The sequence below is a fragment of the Calonectris borealis genome, chromosome Z (assembly GCF_964195595.1).
Source record: "Calonectris borealis chromosome Z, bCalBor7.hap1.2, whole genome shotgun sequence".
Classification (NCBI taxonomy): domain Eukaryota; kingdom Metazoa; phylum Chordata; class Aves; order Procellariiformes; family Procellariidae; genus Calonectris; species Calonectris borealis.
In genome coordinates this window covers 31,793,167-31,818,618 of record NC_134352.1, presented here as the reverse complement: position 1 = coordinate 31,818,618, position 25,452 = coordinate 31,793,167, and the positions used below count along the sequence as shown (strand labels likewise).

The window sequence follows — 25,452 nt, the reverse complement described above, 5'->3', positions numbered from 1 at the left end:
AGATATAAAAAAGGCAAAAAAAAGTAATTTTTGCGTTGCACAGAAGTTGCATGAATTTGTGCCAATTTCAACAAAATATTCTGACAGAAAGAATACCTCTCAACATCTCCCTCACAAAGTATTTGTGTTTTTTTGAGTATTTAATTTTGAAATGGATTTTGCTATCATAGAGCATCTAAAAAACTTCAAAACCAAAAGCAAACATTTCATGACAGATCAAAGGTAAATGTTTCATCAGGTTCTAAACATTTTTTTAAAACATCTTGATGTGTGAGAGAATTCCTATTCCTTGTGAGGCCTGGGTGGGGGGCGTTGTCAGATAATCTTTCTTGGAGCTGCTTTTAGTTGCTCGTGTTTACACATGAGGATGTGGCCCCAGCATTCTCTAAATTCCAATGTGCATCATTTTCTATGACAGTAATCCCAGTTAGGATGAAAGATTTATAATCTCACACAAGCAAATCCATTAGTTCAAATGCCAAGTCTCATTTTTAAACCCCCGCCTCTTTTTTTTTAATCTGTCCTTATTCATCTGTTGTCTGTTTTTTTTCAGCTGTCTTCCCCCAAAACTCAACATTTATTTCAATGTATATTTGTCATGGCTGAAAATACTGTACTGCTGAAGCCACAATTAGTCAAATCACTGTAAAAAAATCAGAACACACCAGACTGAAACGAAGTACAGACAGCAGCATTCTGAAAGGAATATCTTTACCAGATTTATCAGTGGCTGAGAATAGTTCTTCTCCAGATGAACTACTGCGCTGCTAGACAAGCCCTGTTCTTTAAAAAGCAGTTCCCAAATTTGCTTCTTCCATTACTAACACAGAAAAGCATCCTGCTTGGCAAATAGCATGCTTAGTATTGAGATGTCACTGCTTATCAGGGCTGAGCAGTTGGTGAGCAGTGGAAGAGGATTGCTTCTGAGGATCTACAGAAGTAGGGTTGGAAGAGACCTTGAAAAGTCCCATCTAGTCTATCCCCTGCCTCATGGCAGGATCAACTCTGCCTGAACCACTGCTGATCAAAGTTCATTCCTCACGGCCGCAATGCTCCTCTTTTTTTGCTTTGAAGGGTGAGCCTCATGTCTAATCTAAAATAAACTATCCACTGGGGATAGAGGAAGAACAGATGAGATCACTCTTCTTGCTCCATCCCCAATGGATGATTTAACTCCTCCCTTTCTGTAGGAAACTTTGACCCATTTTCAGGTCTCAAAATTTTCTTCTCTAGACCCATCAACTCCAGTTGCTCTGGGCTGCCCTCGTAGACCATGTTTTCACTTGCTGCAAGTGTGGCCCCATGCCCAGCTGGGTGGTTACCTCCCTTACCTCTTTGGTTTCATTTTGAGACCTCATGTTCTCTGCAATGAACTGAACGCTGCTAATGACGTCCTTCACTTCTGGGGAATACTCCATGTGCTCTGCCATCCATTTCAGCGACTGATGGCTCAGTCGTCTTCTTTTGGTGGTAGCGAGTTCAGTTGCCTTATGACAGTGACTGCATCGCTGCTCCTTGTGTAATTTGGTATCTTTGTGTTTGTTGTGCTTTGACTGGCCTGACAAATTGGCTGATCCTTTCTTGTTTTTTCTGGAGATGGTTTTTTTCTGCTGTTCTAGTGGCCTCTGCATCAACAGGACTTTGGGGAGCAGGTTAAGAAAGACGTTTTTTACCCATTTGGGCATTGTGTGTGTGGTTGGAGTCCTGTAATGTATATTCAGGACAAACACTGTGATGACAATTGACAGAGTCACAAATATCATAGTGAAGAGTAAATATTCACCTACCAGGGGAATTACTAAAGAGGTGGATGGGATTGTTTCTGTGATCACCAGTAAAAATACAGTCAAAGAAAGGAGCACAGAGATGCAAAGAGTCACTTTCTCACCACAGTCAGATGGCAGGTAAAAAACTAACACAGTCAGGAACGAGATGAAGAGACAGGGAATGATCAGATTTATGGTGTAAAACATTGGCAACCTTCGAATATAAAAGGAGTATGTTATGTCTGTGTAGATCTCTTCACAGCAGTTATATTTGATGTCATGTTTGTAGCCAGAAGCATCAACTATTTCCCATTCACTATTTTCCCAAAAGTCATTCATATCTACTTTGGATCCAATGATCAGAAGGTCAATTTTGGCTTTGTCATAGGTCCATGAGCCAAATTTCAGTGAACAGTTCTGATGATCAAATGGGAAAAAGGTAATATCCATAGGACAGGAGCTTTTAAAAATAGCTGGTGGAGTCCAGGTGATCATTCCATCATAGCGAAGAAGGGCTTTGGTCTTGCCTTCAACTTGAAAATCTCCCACAGCACTAGAAAGACAAATGAGGCAAAGAAAATAAAATTACCAGGAAAGTAAAATGTCTTTCATTGACACTGCAAGAGGATATTTTTGAGAGAAAGGGTAAAATGGAAAAATGTTCATCATACTTATTATATAAAACAATATCTGGTTTCCAAATTTTATCTGCTGGTACCCGAACAAATTCTATGCCATCGTATTCTCTGGGATTCCATCGCAATTTGTAGTCATTCCAAATCTGAAAGAATAATGAACAAGGATTTTAAAACCTTGTATTATCAGCAAATATCTGCTTCTCAGATCTTCCTGTAAGATGACAGGCTATGATAAAGACTGAAAGAGCAGCACGTGTAGAAGGGGACAATGGTCTGAAAGACAACAAGGACATGACCTGGAGAAACACTGGACATATATGAATATTGCTCATATTGATTTGCTACTCCCTCCTCTGTGAGGGGATGGGATGCCAATTGTTATCCATTGCCAACAGGCTGAGATCTCTCCTCTGCCTTGCTACATCAGGATAGACCCTTACCTGTGCAAGGTTACCTCCCACTGCAGAGAGGAAACACAGGCCCTGCTGCTGCTGTCATGAGAGTGCACCCTGCAGGTTAAAGGAGGCCAGCACCAAAGGAGACCACCATCCTCAGGAGAAAGGAGGTCCATACGCACACTGACAGGCAGCTGCTGCCAGGGGACACTATTGGTTCCGCAGGGGTGGCGAATTACCAAGCCGGGGCAGCGAGGGATGCCCAGCAGCTCTCTTGCATTGCTGTCTAGTGCCCTACCGTGGGGCCACGCTCCACGCTCTTGCAGCCTACCCTGAAGATCCTGATCATAAGTACAGTGTCTTTTACAGAAAGCTTTGTGTGGACCACAATCAGTGCCTGAAGGAAACTGGTGGAAGTTGGCTTGTTTTTCTCAGCAGTTTAGGTCCTCTACAGATCTTTGTCTATGTAAAAATGCTGAAACCATCAGGAAAAACGGAGGCGCGTTCCTTTGGCTAATAAATGTTTTGGTTGGAATCTTCAATGTAGAGATGATCCAGGACTGCAGAGCTGCATATTTAATCAGTCTTTAATGGGTACATCCAGCTAGATTTACCAGATAAATCAATCATCATGAAGTTGGAGGAGAATATACCACACAGGAAAGATGGGAGATGTAATTTCTTGGAAATTAGAATAAAGAAATTACTTTTTCAAATGTGGCTTTGGTTAATGGAGCTTCTCCTTATTCATACCTTTAAAATCCTTGTTACTAAACAAGCACTTACTCCATAGATGTAGCTTACAAGGTAACACACATTTAATCATATCAATGCAAAATGCATGAGAAATGCAATGCAGTCACTTACGTGTCTTAGCCACAAATTTGTTTCCATAATCTGATTGACTTCATCCTAGAAAGAAACACAGGCATGCACCTCTTCACTCCATAAATCAGTTACAGTATCCTGAGATGGCACAAACTTATTCTGATAAAAATGGAAACTAGAATTCCACATTAACTGATACCAGATTTTTCTGTTTTCAGGGTCTTCTCTGCCCTCACCATGAGGACTTACAATGCCTTCATTTCTGCTCTCAGATAACTTAGCTCCTCAGCTGCTGTGGAATGTTGCTCCTCACTCTTTGCCTATCACTTCATTATGGACTCAACTAGGTACCTCAGAATCAAAACTCAGCCTCTGTCCTGTGGATAATTCGCTTCACAGAGCAGACTTCAGCAAGGGTTAAGGTCAGGTTTTGCTTATTCCACAGTTCCTCTGCCCTGCCCAGCAGGTCTGCCACCTCAGACACACCCACCCTTGTATCAGTGCACCCCAGAACACCCAACATTCGTCCCCAGCTCCATGCTTTAAACACCACTCTGCAGGCTGAATGTCTCTTACGTTATTTTGAAACAAACAGACTGAAAAAACATGCAAAAAGAAGAAAATTTTATCTCTCAGGACCACTGGGCAATGACAGTGGACAGTTCTCCCTACAGGAGAACGAGGCCACATGCTACACGATGTGGACACAACCAGGTGTCTCTGGAGCGGGCTAGTCCTGTGGAGGGTGGACTCGAACATTTGGTACTGCTGCTCTGGGTGGAGGGATTTGAAGCTACAGAGTAAGCAAATGAATCTCTGTAGTTCGAACCGCTCGTCCGAGCAACTGGAGCGACTCGGCTGACAGAAAGAACAGCAAAGGTAGACGTATGCACACATGGCAATATGTCAGCTATGAGAGTTGTAGGTGCAACCATCACAACTACATCTGCTGCTTCAGCAATTTTCGTGTGTTCGCAACCATCGCCAGATCTCAGCAGTATTCTGTAATGAGTCTTACCACATTTGTAAGCTGGGTAATGGCCACTTCAAAATACACTGTGACAGGATCAGACACATTTTCCACTGGCCTGATGAACTGGTTGTACTGGGAGAAGAGTTTGTGAAATAAGCGCTCCTCTGATTCGCAGGCTGTGGTATCTGTGTTGGTAAAGATAAAGAACAGCTATGTCAGAGGTAAGGAAGAGGGAAAGAAGGTGCTGGATAACATACTAGTCCATGCTGTATTTCTGGATCCTGTGCTTGCGACCCTGTATCAAGACAGGGAGAGAAGGGAGAGAAGAAGGCTGCCAGCATGCTGTCAGCTGAAAGTGTTCTCCCGCAGGACATTGCCCACTGCTCCCTGTCTCCTCAAGTGTAAGGTGGAAATGTCTCCTAAACTGGATCTAGCCTATGGGCCTCCATTTGGCCTACCCTGATACCAGACCACAGCAGAATAAGGGGGTGTGAAGTAGAAAAAGTAGAAATGTGCTGGATTTCATCCGCAGAAGTTTTTATGGTAAAACTGAGAGGAAAAGCATAGCTACTTATTCAGAAATAAAAAGCTTGAGGCTGCAACTACTGATGCAAAATCTATGTCAGGGACTCTGATTAGGTGATCATAACGATGCCTCCTAGTCTATGACTACATTTTATCCTCATGCTTGCTATTTCAGCTATTTTAGATAGCACAATTTTTGCTCCGAAGGAAGTTCGTTTATTAAGTTCTATGAGGAAAAAAGTAGAAATATTAAAATTTCTTATAGAATAGCACACATCTTTGTAATACAGAGCCGTTCTTTGGAAACAAGCAGATCACAGATGTAACCCCCAGGCAATGCGGGACTGACTGGATGGCTTAGCGGGAATAAGGTATATGACAGGCACTGAGCGGCCTCACTGCAGGGTCAGGAAGAATGTTCTTAATCTGTAACATACAGCCCAAACCTGAAATAGTTATTTTCACAGTGCTAAAGGCTGCAGACTTTGATTTCAAAAGGAAAGATTAAATCATTTGGACTCTGGCGACATTAGCTGAGAAAAATACTGTTCTTGAATAACTTTGCTATTTCAATGCACTACTGTAATTCAGCACTCAAATTCAAAATACTTGATAAGGCAAAGATTTAGAGCTTGCTCCTCATATTGAGCACAGCTGTGTTATCAAAGCTATATGATGATGCCAAAGATACTACTGACACAACTGAGGAAAAATTAGATACATGGTCCTAAGTTTTTGCGTTAGTCCCAGACTGCACTAGAACACATCAGGAAAGCAATCACAATAAGCCTCTATGACTGCAAATATTAAACATAGAAGGGGTTCGTGTCAGGCAGCGTGGTCTCTGGCACAGCATAGGACATAAATTTTCAATTTACATTTCCTTCAATGAACACAAGGGCCTGCAGTTGCACAGATGTCCTACAGGGAGATGTTTAGTTTCAGCATACTGCACTGTTCTCATACTTAGGCCATCCTTCCCCTGTTTTTGAGAAAAACGACATTTCTGCTTCTAAGGTGATACAAAGCACGCTCAGATTCAGGGGATTATCACAATTAAAAGCTGAAATGTTGGTCACTGATGACTTAAATGTATGGAAAGAAAATTCTAGTAAAACTTCCATGACTTGATGTTTTGTTTCATCCTTTTGGCATCATCCAGAGAAGATACATGAATGTCTGTAAAGTTTGGATGTTTATACATCACGTATTGTGCCATTTAAAAAGGAAATTGCAATTTCCTTTTCAGATTCCCTCATCATCATCCATCGCACTGTGACTAGAAGTATCCTACTGTGGGAATATGAGTTTCTTACCACAGTCTCATGACTAAAGCCGGTGAGTCTAAAATCGTGTTTAATTTGAAATTTTCCTACTGCCTTCTTAACAGACACATATTTTAAAATAAAGTACCAGAAACAGACAGGTATTTACGCCTTTCATTTTTATACTTCAGTTACAGATTCTTATCCCATTGGTGCTGCTTTAAGACAATGCCTTATGCCTTGCTAACACAAGCACTGTAATTCATACATGTCTTGGTCATCAGCAGAAGTGAGACTTTCAAAAAAGATGTAGTGTCTTAAAAGCAAAAATCCTGCTGAAGCTCAGTGAGATTTGTGCATGGAAATCACTCCAGCATATTTAACCACAGATCACAAACAACAGTGAACAAAAAATATAAAGTTCTCACTTTTGAAGGTGTGAGTACTGAACATGCACATCTTTAGCCTGCATTATTTAAGCAATTGGAAAATTCAAGCACCAAATGAAATTACTAGAACTCCTATTTCATTTTCATTCTTTGCTAGAAACAGTTCCTCAATCAGTTATCAAACCAGCATTAAGAGTTTTATGTGTGAAAACTAGTATTGCTTTAAGCTCTCTTAAAATACTGTTGAAACATTACGGATTTCAGGTTAGAAATAGCTGGTAGAAGACCTACATTGAATTCATTCCAGGAAAACAGAAGCAGAGACAGTGACTAGAAAATATTTTAAAGACTAGTATCAGAGAGAGCCTACCTTTAATCAAGGATGTGAACACGAATGCCCACACACAAGATGCAGGGTAACACCAACATAGCCACCTCTCAGGATGCATTGCTAGCAGCAGAATAAAGCTTCCTTTTGAGAAGAGAGGTTTGGGGAAAGAAACAGAAGGCAAGAAGACATACAAGCCCCCTGGACGGTAAGTAGGCGGTACAAAGATGGATTTCAGCTTTGCATTTGCAGCAAACTGCAGTCTGCTGAGCAGAGCAAAGCCTTGCAGAGTTGCTTCCAGTATCACCAGGCGAGGAGAGCTTATGCTGTGCAGAGAGAAGGGAGTCGGGCAGCATCCTATCAGGTGACTTTTCACATTTCCAGTCACCCTCACCCTTGCCTCTGGGGGAATGTATAAGAGTGCGGGAGAGAGAGGGAAGGCAAGACAATGGGCGCCCAGCATGGAGCAGGGGGAGGAATTCACTCAGCCCTCCACCCACTGGTTAAAGAACAGTCATCCAAAAGCAGCTGCTTTAGCTATGGCCTGGTGCTCACCCGACTGAGCCCGTCAGAATACGCAGAGATGAAACACCTTCAGGTTCTTGGCTGAGGACTAATTCTGCAGCAGGAGAAATGGATGCTATATGGTTTTAACACTTCTATCAGAAACATCCGAACCTTGAAATAAGCACAGTACCATGTGATGGAATTGCATAACAGTATTCTGAGTAAATAAATCCAAGGCAAGTAGATTTATTATTGCCATCTGGCAGGAACAACTAAGCATGCTAGGTTCTTTCCTGACAGACAAGTCAGCTCACAACATCAATTCTTCTATCTTTTTTTTTTTGTGTGTGTGTAGTGATTCCTGTGCAAGTATCCTGTTAGTGTGGAAATGGAGTAGCAGAATAAAGGAAAAACATCAGGCACTGTCACAAAAGTACCTAACAGGCCAAGTTCACTGGGACAGAGTGTTACTCTTAATCACAGAAGTTAGAAAACCAGAGATCATGATCCTGTTGAGATTAATGCGTGTTCACTCCTCAAGCATTCAGTATGCACGTCCTTGCAACAGGAATGCCTGAAAAGAATCTGTAGGCAAAGGGTCTGAGAAACTGAGGGCCCTGCTTAACTGCAGAGGGGTGGAAGGCACCACAGGTTACGTGGTGCCGCTCAGCCTCCCAGCAAGCAGCTTGGACAGGGAATCTCCTTTATGTGGGCTCAGTCCAGCATGAACAAGTCTGAGTGACTGGATGAATGATTTGATCAAAACAGAAATGCTGCTGATTTCCAGGCAGTTACATTGTTGTGTAAGTGCGGTGAGAAGAGAAAAGCCATGAACAGAAAAAGGATGCCCTTCACACTCAGAACACAGAGGCAATGCTGCAGCTCAGAATGAGAAAGCGATTTATCTTCTACACAAGTTGTTAAAATATGGGTAGAAGGGAAGAGGTCTGTCTGGAAGAAGGAGACTTAGGAATGAGTTGCCTACATAGAGAAGATACCTGAAGCGGACAAAGCTGCCCATGGCAAGTTTTGAGGGATGAAAAGGCAGTCTTGGAGGGTTACTAACAGAAACCCTACTCCAGAGCTCACTGGAGTCAGGGAGCCTAGAGCAGAGACATGAGAAAACACTCACAAGAGTGTTTGGGGGGGCTGGGAGTCATCCTGCACTCTCACAAGCAGCAGCAAACCAAACACGGTTGTAAGTGGAGATCACAAGGCACGGCTATGAGGCATCTCCAAGCTGAAGTTAGATATAAATTCTCCTTACAAATGATTTTAAGATGAAGATGTGGGTTTCAGCATAAGTGATTTTTCTTGTAAATTTCCATTTTGCCAACATTTTCCAAGGAGAAAAAGTAAAAAAAAAAAACATTTTGCTTTGTGTCTGGTTTTCCCAAGTTGCAATGTTTGTTAGAATGATGTTAACAGTCCAGGTCTATGACCTAAAGTCAGGATCTGTCATTAGGATTGCCGTAGCACCAGGGTGTGTACCTTCAGGAAGAGTTAGAGAGCACACAGGCAACCTTATTAAGGAAGCAATCAACTGAGCTACAGCTCACTCCTATCTGGGTGTTCACACACAGCGCTCGCCTGGGCATGGGACACCTACTGCTAATAAAAATGATGCCAGAGGAAGGAAACTGTAATGGGACAGTGAAAGCATCAAATCCCACCATCTTACTGACAGTTCTGTAGTCAATCTTGGATAGCTTGTGCATTAGCTAAATTAAGGTAAAGAGGGAACTTGGTAAAGCTCACAGACAGAGGGGAGATTTCCGAGAGTGGGAAATGCTTTAATTGAGCAGGTAAACGAAGAACAAGTTCTAAAGGCTGGGACGTGAAGCTGCATTGCAGGCTCTGAGTGGTGAAGGAATAGTTTGGCTTGTGGGGGTTGTTGGGACTAGTGCTTCTTCTGTGCCTGTGCTGCATGGACACAGCTGCAAGCTCAGTTGCTTGTGAACACTGACATTTTACATTAAAATGCTCTGTTCTGATTCATGGCAGGAGACTGTCACCTTTCAGGTCTTTCAAGCTAAGCTGCCATCCCTTGTCAGGCATAACTCTAGTTGACTGTAGAAATAAAGCAGGCTTTTTAACCATTCAAGGCATTGCAGACCTCAGGCAGGGAGGCAAGAACACATCTCTGGGACAACCCTCTGTCAGACGTGCTCTATCTCAGCAAGCACTGGGCTCGAAGTGGAAATCACCAAGAGGCATTTTTCACACAAGTAGTTGGGCAAGATGGTCACAAAGATTTATACCTTCTGGAGGCAAAACTTCAGAGTCTATTAATTGTGTTGTCAGGGTTATCCTTCACTAACAAGTGTTTATCTATTACTAAGGCAGAGCAAATCATTGCTCCCTACATTCTCCCTTCTGACATCATCCAGGAGGTGTTTTGTCTCAGCTGTTTCTCTTGGTTACTCCTGCTCTTTGTTTCTGAACTACATTCCCCCACCTCTACCCCCCCTCCCTCAATTCAGTAGGCAAATGTTTGTCTGATGGGCTTTAGGTGGCAGTTCCACCTCTCACCTTCTCCACCTTTAAGTCCTTTTAGTGTTCTCCTTCTTGTGTTGTCCTTCTGTCGCTTCATCGTGGCACTGTCCTAATCTCCTGTGTCGTCCCTCAGCGATCTCGCCTCTGCCTGCCCCCTTGCACCCACTTTCTTTTCCTCCCTCTCCTCTTCACCTTGCATTTGCCCATGTTGAAAACATTCCAATTACCACTAAGCCTTCCAGCTGTGTGAATGTACTGGATTGGATGTTTCTATACCTTCTTTTGATCTCTTTGCCACAGATGCCATTTCTCATTAATCCCAAAATGAAAATCAAGACACATTTTGAAGCAACTCTGAAGGGATATAATGGAGATAGACCAACAGACAATCTCTGTTTATGCATATAGTTGTGATAACATAAATAACGTAGTGACCACACAAGCTTGAGTAGGATCTCTTGGAAGCCACCTTATTCTACATTGACATCTGCAGTGCCTCTAGGGATGCTAGTACAGCCAACATTTTACTTCTAAGAAATTTAGCATCTCCTAAGTAGGGAAAAAACCAAATCAAGAAGAAGTGTAAACGGAAATGCTTAAAGGGATGCTATGACATAATACCCTGAAACGACGGATTGTTGGATTCAGTGAGTGTAGGGGGCTCTCCTAATGTCCTCTTCCTGTACTGAGGATAATGGGTATAGTAGCAATATTGTTAGGGAAAATACGATAGCAATGAGTCTGATGACTGGAAAGGGTAGGCATCTTAGAACAAAAGGTGCAGGGTCAGATTGAGCAAGAGAGTGATGGGAATATGACTGCAGTAAAGAGTGCCAGACTGAAGGTCTGAAATTTCCTAGCCTAAGAGGGATGAAGGAAAAGAAGAATATTAGAGGGTTTAGCACAGTAGGGAATGTTGCTTGGAAATTGGGAGGAGTGTGATGACCCTAGAAAAGAATTACTGGGGGACAATGTGGTTTTGTCTGTGTATAGGCATCAAGCCAGATTTCCTCTTCATCCATATTTCTTTCTTGGAAGAACGAACTGAAGTTTAGGCTGCTCAAAATGACAATGCAAATGCCCAGTTTTAGCCCTTACAAATTCATTAAATAATAGACCATTGCAAGGAGCAGGTAACTCAAGCGAACAGAGCCACGCAGACAAAGCATACCAAACAGTGCTCTTGCTGATCTGACAATTCATGAATACACTCATACGCTGGCTGAATAACTTCTCTGAGGCTGTATTCTGGCGGACTGAGATTTCAAACTTAACAAGTGTTTTTGCAAATTCATGAGTGTGTTCCAAAGAAATAAAATCCATGGGGAACTTTGTGGCTGGAAACTGAAAAAAAAAAAAGAAAAAAGAGTTCTTAAACTCTTAATTAATGTGGAAAAAAATACTAATACTTGAAAAAAATGATTATAGTTATCACAAGGGAAATGGGCTGGTCAGTGAGCTGGAGGACTAATGAAACCTTTTTTCTCGTGCATGCATCTTCTGTCTCTCTTTAAACTTCCCACACCTCAACAGCTTTAACCTTCATCCTGCTTCCTTTTAGAACCCTATGGGGTACAAAGCAGCATGTGTAGAAGCTAGCTATGGGTATGCTGATTAGTGGCCTAATGTATATGTGCTGACTGACCATGTGGCTACTTCCAAATGAGATATATAGTCTGTCTGTTGCTCCTTCAGATGGGGCAAAGTCAAAATCTCATTTGGATTCTTCCCTTTGTGCAGTTTTTGATTCACATCAAATTTACAGAAACTTAATTATCTTTAAAATTCATTATAAATTGGCCTTTGGAGGCGTCACTGAGTAGACAAAAAAAATGTGACGACATAAATATTGTTTGAACAGGAAGCTGGGCTGAAAAAAAGAACAGTTTTTCTAACCATTAGCAACATATACAGAAAATAAAACCCTGGGACAGGAAATAAGTAAAATACAATACCCTCCCCAATTTTCATCCCCAGATCTGAAGTAGGAAGAACACCAATCACTTGGCAAAGCGGAAGAGAGATATGCAGGATAAATCTTCTCAACATAGGTGCATCTCCTGGAAGCTTCCTGCCCACCGCGTGTGCATATACAGCAGAGATCACAAATGCTTGACTACATGGTGATAAACACCGTATCCATTCACGTCTCATAAAATGTCAGATTCCACCTGGGATAGAAACCTCAGAAATGCACCACATCTAGACCAGGCAGCTTGACGTTCCTCTGACATTCTGTCAGAGGACAGAAACTGAAGAGAAGCTAAGTGAGGGAAAAGCTTCTGTCGGGTTGGACACCTAAGCAAACCCTTGTACCTTGCTGATGTTGGAGGAAAGTCTTAACAACGCACTGGGTACACTGAAAGTCTAGCTCCCAGCTGGCACCCCAGCCGATATCAAAAAAAGTGCCATCTGAGAGAACATGTAAATGCATGAGGTCAAAAATCCAAGACAGCAGGAATTCTGACATGCACTTCTCAGATCTCCCCTGTAATAAAACTAAACCAACGCCCCTTTAAAAATACCTATGATACCTCTGCCTGAAATCTGAAATACTTCCCAGGTGATGAAAATGTTGAAGGACAGAGCTTCTCCATGGATCATAAAGAGGCCATAAACTTTTCTGAAAGTTGTCAAGACTTCAGTCCTTACTCCTTATTCTGGAACACTGGAATGATTTACAAAAGTTTCTCTTAAAAATTCTTCATGTCTAGCCCCTAAACATCTCCCAGGTCATTACAACATTTTTATGGACACTGCAAGGGTGTTTGCACATGGTAAATGGGAGTCTTGAAGACAGAGAAGGATATCCTTCTGGAAGCAAGATATGTGCTGCAGTATTTTGTAAGGGCTCAATATATTTAAGACATACCTCTAAAAGTTTGTGTGGGAATTTGCCATATTCAGTGCAAATGAATGGAAAATAGCTGAGCAAAAATATAAAAAAATTATGAACTCCACTCTCCCATCTTTGTTAAAATGAGCCAGGGAGCTGGGGAGGGTTAAATCATCCTGTTCATTTCAGAATCTGTGAGATGCTCTCATCCTTAGCGTCCAGTGGCTTTTGAAGAAACTATCTTGTTTGGGATTATCTCTGCTCAGTTTTGTGAGTAGTTTTGACCCCTTCTGATTAGCAAGTACTAATGTTAGTTTTTTAACCTGGCTTATTCCCCTTCTGCTCCTAAAGAGCATACCCTTTCTCTGGAATAACAAAAGTAGTAATAAAAATGTTTGGGTCTGAGAGAACCCAGTATTTCTCTCTCCACCTATTTTCCCAACCCGTCACTAAAGGTTTCTCAAAGCCAGTGGGCAGTGAAGATGCAGCCTTGTAATGCAGGGGCAGCCAAATATTCCAGTCAAAAAGATTGACTTTGCATGAGCTCTGAACAAACACACTGAGAGACAGCCCATCTTCAAAGGAGTCAGTATCTCAACTGGCATAGGAGACAACGGATGAAGGAAAAATATCTCAATGGTCACGTGAACACCTGGAACAGCCAAAGCACTGAGCAATCACAGGAGTCAACAAAAATTGGACAGGAAAATGTGGACTTCAGGGCACTAACCACAAAGGGATACTTCCTGGACAATCAGACATATTCACAATCATAATTTCACCTGAAACTAAGCCCCTATTTCTGTTTTTCATCAGATTTCACTGGAAATCAGTCAGCAGGAGCCCTTCTGGCAAAAACTAGACATAAAATCTTGAAAAATTTTGGAGCAAAATGAATGATGGAAACAGGCAAGAATTTAGTCAGTCAGACCTCAATAGTCCTGTTAAAACTCCATGTAGAACTGAGAAATTGTGTGAATGTTCTTCTTTTGACTTATGAAAACCTAAGTATGCAGGTTTAGAGCAGCACTGATGTCAGATCCTTGACATGCAATAAAGCACATTAAGTGCGCTAGGATTTCCCATCAGCTGAAAACTTTGGACAGAATTCTTCTCAGGGGACATTCTTCTTCTCCAGAAGGAACCGGTGCAAGTCTCTGGTGAATTTCGTCCTCTTTGAAAGAGAAAATTGTTACCTCAGTGCTGAAACTGAGTCTGCACTGTGCCACAGAACTTGTACTCAGATTGTGCCAACACGTCTTAGCAGTGTTGTTTTAAATAGCCCAGAGCTATTTTTCTGAGCCATTTCTACAGTTTGTCAGAAAATCATGTACATTTTCACAAGACATTTTAATTTCCTTTTAGGTAAAAAAAGAAAAATGAGGAAAAGAAGTATTTGGCGAAACCCAAACTCCTCGACAGAGCTCCTGGTGAGGAGAGGAGGAGCATGTTATGACTGCAGTAACATACAGCAGCCTCAGAAGAGCAAGCAGCCAAGTGACACCTCCCATGAAATCTCATCATGACATGCCTCCTATGTCAAATATTTCAATTTTCAGTTGATTGATATGATGGGAAGGGAGAGGACTATTTTACCCTCTGAAAATGGTGCCATCCTTCTGCAAACAGAACCACTTAGCCAAAAATCCAGAATTCAGCTGAAAATATTTTTAATCCACTTCATTCATTACTTAATTGCTGGCTCTCAAACAAAGTGTACTGAGAAAGACAGCTGTGGGACTGACAAAATTTAAATCAACCACCAACTGCAGAGGTGCAAAGAACAAAGACACTGCAGAGTAAGTGACCAAAGCTCCAGTGGTCCTGAGCTGTTCACTGGTCCCTGTAACTTTGGGATGCCTGAGTTACGATTTTTTAACCTTTTGGGGCCGGCCTAAGTTTGCATCTGGAAGGAGAGCACTTCAAAGCTGCCAAAGGAGACTAGCTGCCCATTCCCATTTAAATGGATGACAAATTAAGATCCAAATCTTCTGGTAATTCAGAAAGAAAGAAGAAGAATCTACCCTCTGCTCTGTGAGGAGCAATCCCACTGAGAAAACAGTAAGTGAAAGCACAAATGGGTGCATTCAGGTTAACAAGAGCCAAGTGGCAGGATATTGCTTTTGGTAGGTTGGTGGACTTGTACATCTCTCCTATGGATGCCTTCTTATTAGTGAGGGAGGCCATCAGCAAAGTTGACTGACTTTCTTCTTTACGCAGTTTCATTTTTGTTTTATTTTTGCTTTATTTTTGTTAAATGACTGTCTGACAGCTACAGAGATCTGTACACTTCAGTTAATGCATGGTTTTGTGAACCTTATGAGTTCAGACATTTCTAGGACAGACTGAGCCATCAATACTTCTTGTGCCTCTGGCCAAAAAGTGTAAGGAGAAAGCCTGATGTCATTATAGTCAGAAACCATCTTTTCTGTTGTGCCCTGAAAGAGCATTTGGAAGGAAGAAAAGAGAATAACAGCAACCTCATAATGTGCATTGTGACTGAGAGAGGAAGTGGAAAAATTAATTAAAAACATCATCTGCTTTAGTTACACAAGTATTGGCACTGACTATTAACTATGAGCAAGGCAATGTCTGAAAGGGACAGGCTTCAAATTTTCTGCATCGTCTTGGGATTAGACAGGAGTCTTTGGTGATCAGTTGCCATGCCACAGTCTTTGTGATGCAGTCTTAGGTTTAGACAGAGCTGAGATATTCCTACCTTTGCTTCAGGCAGAAGTAGATAATCTCCTTAATGGGGAATCAATTCCATCTAACTCTAGCTACCCAGAAATGAGGTGTCCATTCAAGGCTTTCTTTGTTACCAGTGGAAGAAGATTTGCTGCTGCAGAGCTTGAGGTAGAACAGGGACATCTCAGAGCCTGTTCTACAGGGACTAGCTAACTGCCTTCAGGGCTAGCTTAGGTTGGGCCAGACCCCACCCTTTTTCCTCCCCTTGTTTCATCTGGCACAACAGGCTAACAATGCTTTGCCTTTTAGATCTTCGCTAGACTCGGAGACTGGCACAGACTCTCCATTTGCTGTATGCTTGTACCACCTGACACCCTCTAAAATTCGCAAAGCAGGCAGTAACAAGGCAGATGTTCACATAGGTAATAATTAGGGCAGGCTTACATGAACAATGAGAAGAATTTCCTTCTCTTTAAGGGGAAAACTGGGTGACAGAAGTGAGGAAAAACATGACAATTCCTTTGCAGGCCTCCAGAGGCTGTGCAGCAGGTCCCATGTTAGCTTTCTGTGCTACGTGCCTTAAGGCATTGTAACTATAATATTGTACATATATTGTATTTGAGCTCATGACACATCTATATGAATATCCATACGAAAATTGGTGCAAAACATATGATAGTAATCAGCAATATAGTTGGGCAGCAGAGTGCTGTAACTAACTATTGTGATTTGCTTTTTGGCAGAGCACCCAGTAGCACATTGTTAAGAGCATCTTAAATCAGCCTGCATCACCTGCATAAAGAGGAATGTAAATACGCAGTCACAATTGAAGCTGAAGCATGTGTTGAGCTGGAATGTGCAGAGCAGGCCAGGCAGATTTCAACTGTCATTCATACACACTACAAAAGATGCAGCAGTTTTGAATCAAAAGTGGTGAAGAAGGTAAATATAAATTGGCAGGACACGCCTTGGCTTCAGGGGTGCAAATTCAACTGTAAAGTTCCAGGGCCACGAATGCAAAGATTAAGGGAAAACATGATGAAGAGCAAGAAGTGACACAAAGTGGCAACCGTGATCCACTGGGCATCACAGCAAGTTGGTGCCATGTCAAACATCAGCACCAAGACAGGCAAGAGTGTGTCACTGCTTGTCTAACATATTTACATTATTAACAAGCTGCAGCTTGACAAGGAAGAGCAAAGGGTGAAATTCCCTGAGTAGACCCATGAGGAGTGAGCAGCAATGACAGCTAACATCTGCTGGAACTAAAATGTTGCCGTCTCAGCCAACAGGACCCGCTAGTTTAGAGATGGCTAGAAGCCTTGCAATTCAGACAAGGTCGGAGTTTGAATGAAGGCAAAAATGGAAAGAAGAGACACATCTTTTGCAAAGACACCTCATTTTCCTTGGCCACCTCTATGGCCAGTAGAAATTTTTCATGTATCCTAATTTGTGCTTTTCAAAGTGATTTCTCTTGAAAAGAAACTGGTTCATTTTGGGAGGGGGAAAAAAAAATTAAAGCCAGTCTGATAAACATCTCTAGATTTTACTGCCTTGGTAGCCACAGAATACTTTGTTACTTATCACATAAAAAGCTCTCTAAGAGATTCCTGAGTTCTATTTTGTTTCTATCGTTTCTATAGTTTGTTTCATCCTTCCACCTTTAGCCCAAAAATTCCAATGACTGAAGAAATTCTTATCAGTATGGCTGAAGTTTGCAAAATACAAGCCAAAGAAGAGGATATGGTTTGGAAAGTAGAGATTCCAGTGCTGCTCCTTTGCATCCCCTTTCCCCCCCAAAAATCATCCTTTCTCAGCCATTTGGTCAGAGAGAAACTGTGAGGAGTAACATGGAAATCTGTGAGCAGCAAAATATGCCCCATGAAGAAAAATGAAGCCACCATATAGAAAAATGATAATACAGGATGTCACCACTCCAAGGAGACCTGTTTGCAGAGAGCAACCTCTGATTGACAAGAAATTGAGAGTTGACTCCCTTGATAAGGGGAATATGTATTTGTGTGTTTGTGCATGTACATGCATACAAATTTTTACTAATCCTCTCGATAGGTTGGGAAGGCCCTAGGAGTGCAAGGCATACCTGAAACTGATGTACTGTGCTAATCTAAACCCTCTGATGATCCTGTATCCACATTAGGCTGCATCCCAGTGTGTAACGGTGCAGAAGCATATGCCCATAAAATCCGAAATAAGTCTGCAATACTCATGTCTGTTGAGCTGCTAAAGGTGCTTTGGACTTTGGAGGATAGCAGCTGCGCTCCAGTTCAAGGAGTTTACCAGTTCATTTTCAGAAAGTAGCAAAACTGAGAAGCCTAACTGTGCAAAAGAATTCACAAGGCCTATTTAGGAAGCATCTGCAAACCCCTGAAGCTGGGTAACCTTGCGTTCTGTTTTAATATATTGTTTCAACTCCAAAAATTGCCAGTTTTAACATGTATTATTTTAAGAATTCTGTTCCTTGAAAATGAGTACTCAGTTAACTTGAGCATATCCACTCCACCACTGTGCAAATGGGAAAACCTTGCCTGAGATGTTTTCCCACGAATTATCTACCCACAAGTATAACCTACACCTTCTCCTTGGACTGAAACCTGTGGGCAAGCACAGCAACAATCTTTCAAGCAACCCATCAAGTCCATCTTGCTTTAGCCTGGGTACTACTATGCACACATATTTTTCAGGACTTGTTTTTCTCATTCTGTATCAGGCTAAGCATGAATACAAGTCTGAGGTGCAAATCCCAAGCTTTTCTTTTCACATGAGTGCACTCTGTGTTTTAGCAGGCTCCTCCTGCCATTACAAAAAACCTCTAGAGAGCACTGTATAAAATGATGGAGCAGCTGGCAAGAAGCTGTTGTCCTCAGACTGGTCATTGCTCTTTTAGAAGAAGGATGGACTTCCTGGGGAAGCTGTATGAAATGCTGGCATGAATATCCCGCACTATCATGTGGAATGGCAATGAAATGGGAAGGTTATCGCAAGCTGTCACTATTTATTTATGGCTTGCGTACAGCTGTTACCACAGGTATCTGTCAAGATGCAGGATCTGTTATGAGTCTAAGCCAGGTAGTATAGAGGAGGTGATATGCCTGAGAATTGTATGCAAGTACCGAAAGAGACCTTTGGGGAGCATAGAGGAGAGGCACAGCCGTTTCACAGACAGCTGGTAAGGGCACAGTCTTGTTCCTGTTTTGCAAGGCAATACACCTGCAGAGCTGCCCAACAGCTGAAGTAGTTGGTATCTCTTCCTTTCTCTCCTGCTGTTGCCCTACCAGATGATGCCCATACACTCGGAGAGTGCAAAAAGGCTTTTACCAGCCTTCCACAGTGCACTGTCAAGCCCACGCTAAGACAGCACAGGTGTTTGTCAACCCCTACACAGATTCAGAGAAGTGACAGTTAGTGCTACTACTTGATGGGGAGAACTGTGTAAACCCATGACACAAAAATATTGCAAGTCCTGCATGCTGAGGAGATGTCTCTGAAGTGCAGCTCCTCTTCCAATGCACTAGCATTAAGCCTTTGCAAAACAAAGTAAAACAAATTAATAAATCATTAGACAAAGTATTTCCAGTTGCTTTTCTGAACTTTATTCCTTCAGTTTCTAAGTATCACTTAGTGGCTCTTAGTTACTCTGCTCTGTTCTGCAGTTCATGACTAAAATAGAAAGGCTGCAAAGCTGCGGGGAAGATACTGATGGACAGCTCTGCAAATTGTTCCAACTGAACCATAAAACTGTCAAAGAAATGATACACGTTAGTTGTGATGGCCCTATGCCTCCCAGAAATAAAGTGAATCCCTAATAGAAGACTTTGGTAAGGAATTAAACATTAATTAGGGCTTATACAAGATGGATATAAAATGGATTAGAGACAAACCATAGGTTTGCTGTAGCAATGGTAGAATGAAAGCCAGAGCATTTATTTCTGAACTTTGGTTTCTTGACTCATTATGAGCAATACAGACCTACAGCTGAGAAGATCATACAGCAGAGGAAAACAACTTTATTGCTTGTTTTGAAAGAGGTAGTGGCCCAATGCCCTTAGTTTTCTTTACCTGCTTCACAAGCACAGTGCTGGGAGAGTACTTAGGTTCTCAATTATTGACATGGTTCCTAACTGGAAGAGCTTCTAATGGGTTGCCTCATGAACTCATGTGATGGCCACAGGAGGTTTAACATGGAAATTAAGGCTATACTTGGTGTCAAAGCGGCAAATACCTTTGTAACAGAGATACAGTTTTAATTGAGTACAGTTGGGTTGACTTGTTTAAATAAAATGAGCCAATGAAAGCTTTTCAAAGGACTCAAAGAGCAGTCATTCCGATTTTTCTACAGGACTTTGTGATTTGTTATTATTTTTGCCTCTGCCTCGCCACAGCCCACACAAAACGTCAGTTACAATCCATGTCCTCTAGAACAAACAAGTGAGAATGTGTAAATCCTCTGCCTTCCCATTTTTGGGGCAGGGTTCCAAACCTCTATTAATTAATACGTTGACTGGCATCTAACCTGAACTAAAAGTTCAAACCATGAGCTATCATTGATATTAACGCAACCAGCATCACAGATTTCCAAACCTTGCTGTCAGACTGAATACAGACAATTTTAATTCTAATTCTCGCAAAAAATGTGTCTGTTGAATTCTTTTTACCACGTGTTATGACAAATGATAAGTTAACTGACCCATTAAGAACAGATATATCAATAATAGATCAGCTGCAAAACTGAAGTTGACACAAATGTTGTAGCAACTGGGAGCACCTGGAAACTGTAACCATAGCTCAAGAATTTGCTCTTGCCCAGCTACCAGTGGCTGGACTCAACCTCCACTTGCCATGAAGCGCAATTCAATGCTGTGAAAGGCCCACAGGTTAACGTTCTTTGAATGGTAGCATACTGTACCACCACTGTTGGACCATAGAATTTGAAAGTTTCCCTTCTGGTCTTTAGCTATTTCCACTCATGCAGAAGAAAGGTGCTGACAGAGGATAAAACAGATTCACCACCCCTCCCTGTTCAGACCCAGTGCAGATGAGGAGTCAGAGAGTTGCAGACAGTGTGGTTTCCTCCTACAACTACGCCCAAAACTTCTGACGGGCACTTCTGCATGGCACTTCTGAGACCGTGCAGCTTCTGCTGCTGCACTGCTACCAAAATTACCCTGTTCCCTAGCACAAGGTCTCCAGTGAAAGCTAACTCAACAGGGTTCTTAGACAGGCATGAATCCTTTCTCTTCCATCCTGGTAGGCACGTCTTCCTCCCCAGATTCAGAACGGAGCTCCTGACAGTTGTGCTCTTCTGAAGCCACGTGGCCCTCTATCTGCTTTTGGACATTCATATTTCTGCCCATCCAAATGCACGGGTGATGCTGAGAGAGAGTTGTGTTTTTCCCCTTCTAACTTCAAGGTTACTCTGCATGAACATTACAACGGCTTTGTGCATAAGTACAGAGTAAGCTTTGCTGAGCAGAGCAGAAAAGAGAAGTAAAAAGAATAGGCCAGAGCCCTGCTTTCAGCTGCATCTTTGTGACACCCAGCAGAGACAGTTTCAAAAAAGACCATGTTGCCCAGGCGGCTTCCCAGGAAATTGTCATGTCTGACATGGGAAGGAACCATCTACACATGTTCACATGCCTGAGATGTGCTAGATCATCACAAATTTGAGGAAAAGCCTTGTAGCTGCTCCCAGTCAAGGAGAACATGAGTAAGAAACAGGAGCTGACATTGAACGTGCTCTCCTAAGGAAGCCCTGTAAATAGAGATTACAACAAAAGGTAAATCTTTTACCTCTGCATGAGGCTTGGAGAAGTTCACTAAACATTCCTCCAATGTTTCAGCTCTTTTTGTATGCTTTTGGCAGAGTGAGCTGTGGAAATCAACTCCCCACCCCCTGTCCACCATGCGTGCTGATGCCAGTTCTAGGAGCAATGATAGTACTGTCTGAGGTTTGAGGAGTAAATCTGTTCTTTCCTCCACACTCAGCCTCTCTTCCTCAAAGCAAGACATGGAACATGCTCTGACAATAGGTAAATACATGCAAACCCTCATTCCACCAGAGGACCTAAAAGAGCTGAAAGAGAAGTGAGTATGTGGGGTGCCACACAAATAAATGGTAATTTTTGCCCTGAGAAGCTGATGCAGCCAAAGAGGAAAATGAGGAGATAAGGTGGCTTGTGAGAAGGATGCAAGGCAGTATATCACCCTCAGCCAGCCAACACAGTGCTGCCTCTCCTATACATGACCACAGTCGTAACAGATGTATGCTAGGTGACTGCTATGTAACATCAATGACATTCTTTCTGGTACCTATGCAACGCTGTCCCTACATTACAAACCAAATTTTAGTATGGGCAAAAGGGGACACAGATTATATGCAGAGCTCAGAATTTATCGTTAGTCTAATTAAGGTCTTCACAGTCTAATTAAAATACAGGAGATTGCTATCATTACAGTTCAGTTACAGTAATACCAACATCCTGAAAACAAGATCAAGACAGATATACATCAGATTCCTAATATCTATACCTTTTCTCTGCCTTATGTTTAGCCCGGCGTTGTCCTTCTGAGTCCTAAGACTCAGGGAGGACATAAGCTCTCCCTACGCAGAAAGCGGATATCACACCGAGTCCTCGCCATGCCAATTTCTTCCCCAAAGTTAGGCTAGTGGTGGTTGTAGGGTAGCTACCTCCCCCAACTTCAGCTACCATAAGGAACTATGCAATGACTGTCTGTATTGACAGATGTTTATTCAGGGTCTGAGTGCACTAACCAGCCTCAATGGCCCTGATCAGCCTCCCCTGAGGTCCCCACCTACAGCCTCTGTCCATGGGCCAGGAGCCCCATTTCAGTTCAGCCCGGGGCCTTCAATCCCTACCCCAGCTATTTTGTAGAAATGCTGGTCTCAGCATTGCCTGTGTCTGGCCATGGACCTTGTTGATCTGGACCCTGATCTGTAGACTGACTTCCCAGCTTGACCTCAGAGTTGTCTTGTCACCATGAATTTGCCTGGTCCAGATTTGATGATCTGGACTCTGGTCTGACCACATCTGCCACTTCAGCACCTGCCCTGCTCTTCAATTCAGAGGCAGGGGATGGGGCTGGTGGGGTCCCTGCCAGCCCTGTTAGCCCCCCCGCCTCTGCTTCAGGGAGCAGCTGGCCCTTGCTGCGCCCTGACCCATTTTACCCTCGATGGTACTCACCGAGCTAAGCTGAAAAAATTTAAGCAACACTCACACGACCACCGAACAATCATTACCACAGCTAAAACAAGCTCAGGCCAAGACAAGCGCTGAGACAACACACTGTCAGGTTAATGTAAAGCCCTTGGCCTAATATTTTTAATGACAGAATTACATGTACCAGGTTACATCTGAAGACAAAAATAGATGTACAGTGCTGAATTGCAGCAAAGCAACCCCCTTAAGTCATGTTGAATCACAGAATCATAGAATCGTTTAGGTTGGAAAAGACCTTTAAGATCATCAAGTCCAACAACTAACCTAGCACTGCCAAGTCCACCACTAAACCATGTCCCTAAGCACCACATCTACACGTCTTTTAAATACCTCCAGGGATGGTGAGTCAACCACTTCGCTGGGCAGCCTGTTCCACTGCTTGACAACCCTTTCAGTGAAGAAATTTTTCCTAATATCCAATCTAAACCTCCCTTGGCGCAACTTGAGCCTGTTTCCTCTTGTCCTATCACTTGCTACTTGGGAAAAGAGAATGACCCCCACCTCGCTACAACCTCCTTTCAGGTAGTTGTAGAGTGCCGTAAGGTCTCCCCTCAGCCTCCTTTCCTCCATGCTAAACAACCCCAGTTCCCTCAGCCGCTCCTCGTAAGACTTGTGCTCTAGACCCTTCACCAGTTTCGTTGCCCTTCTCTGGACACACTCCAGCACCTCCATGTCCTTCTTGTACTGAGGGGCCCAAAACTGAACACAGTATTTAAGGTGTGGCCTCACCAGTGCTGAGTACAGGGGGACAATCACTTTCCTAGTCCTGCTGGCCACACTATTTCTGACACAAGCCAGCATGCTATTGGCCTTCTTGGCCACCTGGGCACACTGCCAGCTGCCTACCAACACCCCCAGGTCCTCGTCCACCGGGCAGCTTTCCAGCCACTCTTCCCCAAGCCTGTAGCTTTGCACGGGGTTGTTGTGACCCAAGTGCAGGACCCAGCACTTAGCCTTGTGGAACCTCACAATTGGCCTCGGCCCTTAAATCCAGCCTTTCCAGATCCCTCTGGAGAGCCTTCCTACCCTCGAGCAGATCAACTTGGTGTCATCTGCAAACTTACTGAGGGAACACTCAATCCCCTCGTCCAGATCATTGATAAAGATATTAAACAGAAATGGCCCCAATACCGAGCCCTGGGGAACACCACTTGTGACTGGCCACCAACTGGATTTAACTCCATTCACTCCAGAATGACAGGTATCACCAATGCAGGGACATGTCAAATCCTGTCTGTGAATGTATTCAGCTTTGGGATATTAAGAGATATGCACATGGATGGTGTCTAGAATTGCAAGCATCCCCATAATACTTGTTAAATTTGTTGTATTCTGCAGAGGTGATAACAAGACCTCCAAATCACATCTTAGGTAAACTAAATAATGAGAAGGAAAGCACTTGTGAAGGGCTGAGAAGTGTTTTCATCACTCTGAGTCTGGCTGTTTGCATCTACCCAGACTACATTGTATATCAGCAACTGATCTCTTCAGAGTGCAGAGGACCTGCACCTTAGCTATGAAGTCCAGAAAGTACACTGCAAAAGCCATAAAACACTTCTAAAACTTGGCAGAATTGTATCTCTAGACGAGAAGTGGGGGTCAGAAAAAAAATGATGGTGTGGCAGCAGGAAAGCAGCAGACACTGAAAAATCTGAAACCCCTGGGAGGAAATGGCACATCCCACCCTACACAGAGGCGTAAAGCACCCTGTTCTCTCCTAACCCAACTGATCAACCCTTGCTAATCCCAAAGTGGTGACCATGCAACTTTAGGATGGTATGTCCCAGACACCTTCAAGCTTTAAATGCCTCTCAGGAGAACACCAGTGTACCTGCACCATATCCCACTTCTAGCTGGGGCTGATACTCCTGCTTTGGAGAAAAGCAAGCACCAGCAAAGGCAATCACCACCAGGAAGCAGATATTATGTCTGTCTGCAATATGCTGTCTTAAGTCCTGGAATGCCTCACCATTATTAGTGCTTAGTTATTATAAAAAATATCCAGATATTTGTCTGTCATTTCCTCCCAGGGCCAAGAGCAGAACTCATGCTCTGGATGATTTTCTAGGCTTTAGGTTCCATACGTTATAGCAAAATTCTTGTTCCTGCCATGTGGCATGATTAGATGGCTATGGGACAAAACAGTCTTGGCATTTCCAGGGATGCTCTTTGAGGCCAAGTTTGTAATTCAATTAAGTGCTGAAGGAGCTGGAGGCATCTGAACAGAAAAGCCCCCCCTCTGCCAAATTTGCTGTGCACTGGTTTCCTCCGTATTGTGCAGGTACCTCCTAACAAAGAAAGAAAACGCAGCAGGAAGACTACTGGCTTCCTGATATGCCTGAAGAAGCCCAATATGTCTCTGTTCCCAAAACATCTGCAGGGACGCTGCAGGGAGAGCAGCTGGGACCAAATGCTTTGCACAGCCTTTCTGTGAGGAGTGCCTCAACTCAGGAGTAACAGGTTTTACATCTCTCATCTGCCCAGCTTGAGACACTGGAGGATTTTATGCTGGCCAGGTAGCTGGGAAGGGTCAACCTCAGCATATTGGAAAGGGCCAGCTCA

General features: G+C 42.9%; 1 protein-coding gene across 4 annotated transcripts in view; it reads right to left on the bottom strand.

The window, feature by feature from the left end:
- CHRNA6 (cholinergic receptor nicotinic alpha 6 subunit) overlaps positions 1-25,452 on the bottom strand; it is a 32,466-nt gene that overhangs the window by 3,588 nt on the left and 3,426 nt on the right. For 2 of the 4 annotated variants that reach the window (XM_075138083.1, XM_075138085.1), the window contains exons 2-5: positions 4,646-4,785; positions 3,667-3,711; positions 2,438-2,547; positions 1,332-2,319 (exon numbers count right to left, since the gene is read on the bottom strand). In XM_075138083.1, the coding sequence (XP_074994184.1) occupies positions 1,332-2,319; positions 2,438-2,547; positions 3,667-3,693 (1,125 nt within the window). In that variant the 5' untranslated portion in view covers positions 3,694-3,711; positions 4,646-4,785. Of the gene's footprint in view, positions 1-1,331; positions 2,320-2,437; positions 2,548-3,666; positions 3,712-4,645; positions 4,786-7,149; positions 7,258-25,452 lie in introns of those variants that run through there. The other 2 variants (XM_075138082.1, XM_075138084.1) reach the window with 2 other exon arrangements.